Source organism: Trichechus manatus, unplaced genomic scaffold, assembly GCF_000243295.1.
Source record: "Trichechus manatus latirostris isolate Lorelei unplaced genomic scaffold, TriManLat1.0 scaffold00002, whole genome shotgun sequence".
Lineage (NCBI taxonomy): Eukaryota > Metazoa > Chordata > Mammalia > Sirenia > Trichechidae > Trichechus > Trichechus manatus.
In genome coordinates this window covers 35,829,612-35,836,447 of record NW_004443938.1, presented here as the reverse complement: position 1 = coordinate 35,836,447, position 6,836 = coordinate 35,829,612, and the positions used below count along the sequence as shown (strand labels likewise).

At 52.4% G+C, this 6,836-nt stretch overlaps 1 protein-coding gene across 1 annotated transcript; it reads right to left on the bottom strand.

Annotated features, from left to right (window-relative positions):
* Window positions 1-3,707: 3,707 nt before the first annotated feature.
* OLIG3 (oligodendrocyte transcription factor 3) lies at window positions 3,708-5,889 on the bottom strand. The gene has a single exon (XM_004368885.2). It carries the CDS (start codon window positions 5,671-5,673, stop codon window positions 4,855-4,857), a length of 819 nt encoding a protein of 272 aa, XP_004368942.1. The 5' UTR covers window positions 5,674-5,889; the 3' UTR covers window positions 3,708-4,854.
* Between the last annotated feature and the right edge of the window lie 947 nt (window positions 5,890-6,836).

Below are 6,836 nucleotides of genomic sequence, written 5' to 3'. Positions count from 1 at the left end.
GCTGCTTGTAAGGGAAATGGGTACACAATAGGTACACAGAGGCTCCAAGACTTTGCAGGGGTGGGGGTGGAGGGAGAAAGGGCAGTCGATCTCCCGCAAATGCTTCTAGAGACTAGCTAAATGTGCAGGTGCAGCTCCCTCCACCAAGGGCTCCTTCCTTGGCCTATTTTTTTCCAGAGTCCTCCAGCTGCTGCTCCTTTCATAGCCCTTCCTAAACAACGCTAGTTGGAGAGTCCCAAATCCCGAGCGGCTGATGTCCCCTCTTCATAACTGTGTTTTCCGGGCTAGGACTGGGGCTGGGGGCCCGGGAGGGATGGCGGTGGCATAGCTTGGAGGCGTGGAGGGGGCGCAGCGGAGGGGCCGGGAGAGGGCCCCTGCGGGCCGGCGACTGATGCCCTTCCGGGGCCGGGTAAGCACCGGAGAGCTCGTGAGGAGTGAAGCTGAGCGTCCCTGAAGCGTTTTCAGCATCTCGGAGGCTCCGCGGTGCCCCGGCCCGGAGGCCTGTCCCCGGCCCCCGCGGGCGACGGAGGGCTGCTAGCGAGCGTCGGCGGGGAGGGCCAGGAGCGCACTAGTCTGGGCGCCCCGATTGGGAGCCTATCCTTAATACCTGCCTGGGAGTGGTCATCTCCGAGCCCCAGCGGAGGGATGGGGGGAGAGGCGCCCGAGGTCCCAGAAAGGGACCTGAGAAAGCGTAAAGTCTTGCTGGCTGTGTGCGGGTTTAGGGGATCCACCTCTCTGGCTGATTTAGCTGGCCTGGTGGAGAAAGTGGTTAAGCGCTTGGCTGCTAACCTTTATTAACGTCGGCGATTTGAGCCCACCAGCCGCTCCCCTGGAGAAAGACCCGGAGATCTGCTCCTGTAAAGATTACTGCCCAGGAAACACTATGAGGCAGTTCTACTCTGCCCTATAGGGTCTCTGTGAGTCGGAATCTCGACGAGATGGCACACAGCAACATCAGTGGAGGCAACAAACTCTTGGACTCGAGGAAACGTGTCCCGCAGCTGGGAAGGAAAAAAAGAGAGAGAGAGAAAGAAAGTTTTCGGAGACCCGAGGCCTCCTGCTGTCGGAGCTAGGAAACCTTGGGCTTGGTGGTCTAGCTCAGGCTGCGTGTTCCCTGCCCTTTTGCGGGATATAAAATCAGGCCCCAGAGCAGAGGTAGGGAAAGCTCCCTAGGAACGAAGATCTGGTGGAGCCAGTCAACGCTGGCCTCGGTCTCCCTTTCTAAATGTGACTCACTTCCGCCCCTAAAGTTCGGTCACTTGCAGGGGAAGGCATGAGGACTCTCCTAGGTGGACTTCTCGAGATATCTGCGCCCACGAAGCTTTCGCGGTCCTTTTAAACATAAGCAGTATTTAATCTGGAATGAAAGGGGCATCCTCGCGTTTTTAGTTTGAGTTAAAAGTTACTTTAAATTTGCCAACTTTCGACAAAGTGGCAAATTTACAATTTAAAAAATCCAGCGAAGAGCCATTCTCACCTTCCGCGGCCACTTAATCTTGTTTCTGGCTCAGTAATTCGAGAATTTAAGGGGAAATGCAATGGAAGGAAGAGTCTGACTGCGACTCACATCCCCAACGGACCAATCGGCGCACCGCAGCCAAGCCCTTCCGGGAGAGGCGAGTAGAAATGTTTCTTCCCAGTAAATCAAGAAACTCCAGACGACCCGGCTCCATATTGCCTTCCTCCCTGGGTTCTGGTCCTGCTCTTAAAACTTCTTTCTCTGTCTTTTTGTAACGCATTGAAGAGCTCAGCCCATTTAGAGGATCTCCTCAAAGCTGGAAGCAGTGTCATTTTTTCGTTTCTGTTGGAAAATTCGAGGTAGAGTTCTCTGGGCTCGAAGTTCCTTTTAGTGCAGTCCCCATGAGAGCAGACCTCACTGCCTCTTTAAATTGACCGCTCAGGGTAACTCAAGGGATTCCTGTCTCAGCAGCACAACCTTAAAAGCCACGAGTCCCCTTGTGTAAAGCCTTTGCTCTAGAAAAGGGATGAAGCCCACGCCAGGCCAGTGGAAAAGGCCGTGAGTCTTTCTGCAGAACTAAAACAAAAAAACAAAACTCGTTGCGGTGGAGTCGATTTCAACTTACAGTGACCCTGTAGGACAGAGTAGAACTGCCCCATAGGTTTCTCAAGACTGTGATGTTTACGGAAGCAGAGTGTCACATCTTTCTCCTAGAAGAGAAGCTGGTGAGTTCGAACCGCTGACCTTTCGGTTAGCAGCCGAGTGCTTAACCATTACATCACCAGGGCTCCTTTCCGCAGGACCAAGCCTTTGGAGACAAGACTCAAAAGAAGCAAGTGGCTCAGGGAAAAGTCGTTTACCTGATTGATGAAACTTGTCCCCCCTCCCCGTTCTAAATAATAAACTCACCGGGAAAGCCTCGAGGGCTGCCCTGTGTTTGTTTCAAATAAATCCTCAACAGCTCCTTCTTCGCCCAGAGAAATGAATCATCCGTGGGAAACAGGCGATTATTCCCCCATTTGTCTGCCTAAAACCAGTGGAAATAAGCACCTTCCACGGCACACCCGCACTTCAGTCTTTCTCCCCAGCAGCGGGCAGAGACGCCCTCCCAGAAGAGGCAGCTCCAGGGAGGCAGCAGGGACTCACGAGGGAAACGGCACAAGCTTCCCACGCGTACCCTCGCGCTGGATCCCGGAGAGGGACATCCCTGATACCGGGCAGGAAGCTATTTATCCCTTGAAGAGGAGCTGAGGCCCCTACAGGCAGGGAGGCGATATTCTGCTCCAGAAGCAAATTCTGCAGTAGTACTCGTCAATCAGATTTCTGTTTTCCTTAGTGGGAAATAGAGGCATATGCTGCTGGAGTTATCATCACCGGAATTCGAGATCTTGTTCTCTTTAAACCAATAAACAAAAGTCCTCTTGCTGGTTTCCAAACTATTTGGAAGTGTTTTGGGGGAGGGGAGGAGGTGAAGAGAAAAGTGTTCTGCATGAACTTGATTAAAATGACCCCAGTTTTAGTCGTTATTTGTGTAGAAGACGCCCGATCGTATTATATTAATCGGACCAGCCATCTTCCAACGGGGGAAAGAAGCGAGAATTCCCGCTATAAATCTGCAAGACGCAGAGACTTGGGCGGTCGTTCGCATCACCCCGAGCTCACCTTACAAAGCAGAGTGGCCCTCCCTTTCTCTGCAGGGTACGCTGCCCAGGGAGCCGGGGGCGGGGGGGGGGGGAGACTGAGGTGAGGATGCGATTATTTTTTAGGACCACTCTTTGTTGACTTCTTAAACATTTACTGGATTTTAACTTGTTTAAAAAGAAAAGGCCGCACGGCCAATTCAAAGTACAAAAAAAAAAGTTAACTTACTGCTTCATTCTTGTCTGTTGCCCGCACAGCCAGGGTAGTCATCACTCTCCCTCTCATTTCCTGCCACTATGGGCTTCCAGATTACTTTTTTTATCTCAATTGCTCAGTTTATGAGGGTCTGATTACTGCAGAGAAATAAGGAGCTCAAACAACATAAGACTAAAAACGGGGACAATGTCCCATTTGAAGGACATTTAGTTGTAATAATTAACGCCAATTTACCTGACTTCTTTTCCGTGTAAATGACCAGAGAAAAATCTTAGCATCCGTCCACCCCTCCAAATCCCTTAATCACACCCAGATATACCTTACTAGGCTCACATTTCCCCTATGCCACTATCCCCATCTTCTAAGATTTTAAGCAAAGGCAAAGCCAGGATTTAAAGTTTGTTTTTTATTTGAAATCTCATCCAGAAACACTGGTTATTAATAAATATATCATAGTTATCAAGAATATATAAAAAATAAAGACAGGTATTGTCTTTAAGGCCCTAACAAAATATTTCAAGCAAATGTTCAGGAAAATAAAATTGGCACGCCTCCCCAAACCACGACAAGTTTTCAAAGCTGATAATAGAGAGAGCCGACCCCGCATGCAGAATAACTGAGCAAGGGGGGTGGGGCGAGCTACTAAAGGAAGCCCCTGCGTTTGCAAAGGGGCCCCTAGAACAGCTGAGGAAGGTTTGGAATGAAGTTTGAAGGGGTGGGGGTGGGGGAAGAGGCTCGTGTGCGTGAGTGTGGGTCTTTGCACCCTGCCCCCTTTTTCATTTCATACAACCACAGACAGATATATGGAGTACTTGGGAGAATTCACTAATAAATCCTTGTTACAAGGAAAAAAAGGCGTCACGGCCAGCACAACATGTTTAGACAAGATTCATTAAGAAGCCTGCATGCATTCTTTTGACCTACACTGCGCGAAAGGAAAACCCACATAGGAGGAAGTCCGGCCCTGGCCTGGAGCTAATATTCAAAACTTAAGTCTTGATCTCTCTCTCTCTCTACCTCTCTCGCTCGCTCCATTGTCTCTAGACAAACTGTGGAAAGGACAGTGACAATCATAATTGCATCCACCTCAGGGAAATATTTACACTTGTTTTGCACAAAAGGGATGGTCGTCTTTTTCCAACGTGAGAACACAGAGCCAGAGCAGCCAACTCAGAAGTCCCTTCACAAGTTTTTAACTACACCGATCCAATCTTTATACAACAAATGCAATTTTGACAAGAGCATATGGCAGTGAGAAATATTGGCGCGGCATGGGGAAAAGAAGCATGCATGCAAACACACGACGTCTGGTTCGAGTCCCCCTTTACTATCACCTATAAATTGCAGTTTGGTTTTGGTCCTTTCCCTCCGGGGGTCAAGTAGGGTGTGAGATCCCTCAGAGGGTGTGGGTGGCCGCGGGGCCCCGCTTCCGCCTTCCCGCCAGGCTAGCGCCCAGCCTCCCTCTGCGCTCCTGGCCTGGCCCAGCATCCCCTCCCGCTGCTCGCCGCTCGTCCGCGGCAGCAGGGCGGGCCCGCTGCTCACTTGAGCAAGTCCTTGGACTCGGCGGACAGCCGGGCCATGTTGGTGGTGGAGAGAGCGGACAGGTGCGGCGGCGGCGGCATCTGGCAGATGGTGCAGGGGCAGGGCAGCCCGGCCCAGTGCTGGAAGCCGCTGCCCAGCTGCAGCGCGGGCGGCGTGGAGGGAGCCTTGAGCAGGGAGTGAGGAGGCCGGATGGTGCCGATGGCCGGCAGCGAGGCGGCGGACAACGGTGAGGAGGCGTTGCCGGACGAGAGCGCACCGCCCAGGATGGGGTGCACCGGGTGCACGGCGTTGGCAGCGTGCGCTGGGTGGCCGGCCGAGTGGCCCACGGTCCCGCAGTGAAAGGCCGAGTGGTGACCCCCGTAGATCTCGCCAACCAACCTCTTCATCTCCTCCAGGGAGCTGGTGAGCATGAGGATGTAGTTTCTGGCCAGCAGGAGCGTGGCGATCTTGGACAGCTTTCGCACCGACGGCCCGTGCGCGTAGGGCATGACCTCACGGAGCCCGTCCATGGCGAGGTTCAGGTCGTGCATCCGCTTTCTCTCGCGCCCGTTGATCTTCAGCCGCAATTGCTGTAGGTCCTGCTCCGACAGCTGCTTCTTGATTTTGTACTTGCTGCTCTCGCCCGCGGCCTTAGCGCCAACCCGCGAGGGACTTTCCCCCGGCATCTTTTGCACCATATCGCCCTGCGTGGAAGAAACCGAGTTGAGACGGCTCTCCTGGTGGTGGTGGTGGCGGTGGTGGTGATCCCGCAGGTACATCTCATCCATGTCCGGAGATGAAGCTCTGCTGGAAACAGAGCTCGAATCAGAATTCATTTTATTGCAGGGAATGTGGCGCTACCTTGGGGAGGCTTTAGGCGGGAAATCAAAGAAAAGAAAATTTTGAATTAAAAAAGAAAAGCTGCACAGCCCAGCAGCCCACTGCTCAGCCGCAAGACTTGAGAAGAAAAGCAGAGGCACTGCCTTTCCCCGCCTCTCTCCCTCCCCTCTCTCTGGTTAGGTTGTTTCCTGGACAGCTAGTTGGTGTGTGCTTGAACTAACCTCACGCTGAAAAAGAGGGGCTTTTATAGAGCTGCGGCAGAGAAAACAGACAAAAGGAGCCCTCCTATCTATCCTGGGCTGGTTAGGATGACGTGCCATCATTCAGGGCGGTGCGCTTTGCTGTCCCATTTAGCAAGGATTCCTATTCATATTCATTGTGGGGCCGCCCTGGGACACCTCTGCACCGAACCGCTAGGAGCCCCCAGGCACAAAACCCTCCAACAGACACACTCGCTGCTCCAGCTCACGCCTTCCCGATTTTTAAAAAACTTTCCTCTATCCCACCCCCATTCCCAGTTTCCCTAACTAAATCACACGTAGGGGACCGAAGGATGGGAAGCGAACGGGGCCAGGCGGTTGGCCGAGTTCCTCTGGGTTTGGAGACGGGGATCGAAACATTCTCTCTTTCCTTTCATAGCTGCTCCCAAATTCAGAGAAATGTAGTGGGAAAAGATCTGAGGGACAGAGGTGCAGGCCCGGGTCAGGCCTGAGTGAGCTGAGGAGGGAGCCGAAAGGGGGCTGGGAGGTGCGCTCTCCGAAATTTTTCTCCTTTAGGTCTCTTTTCCAACACACTGACATTCTGTCGACTTTGTTCGTTGGGCCCTTCTGTTGTGATTTCAATGGGATGCCTATATCTGGTGACGGATTTGCCCTGATACTGTTGTGGGGAGGGGGGTCTTGCTTTCTATTTCTTCTTTTTTGTTTTTGTTTTAAAAAAAAATTACCGAAAGAATTCCAGCTTTGCCCAATTCTCTAACTTCCTAGGCCTAAAACTGAGAAAAACAAACAAAACCTTAGGGTTGTAAGAAGAGGAAATTGGGAAGGGGAGGGAAAGAAGCAGGAGCCTAGGAGACAGGGAAGGAGTTAGGGATTGGAAGGTTCCCGAGTACTGGGGAGAGACAGTTTCCGCTCCAGCTTCCCCGCAGCCCCAAACCCAC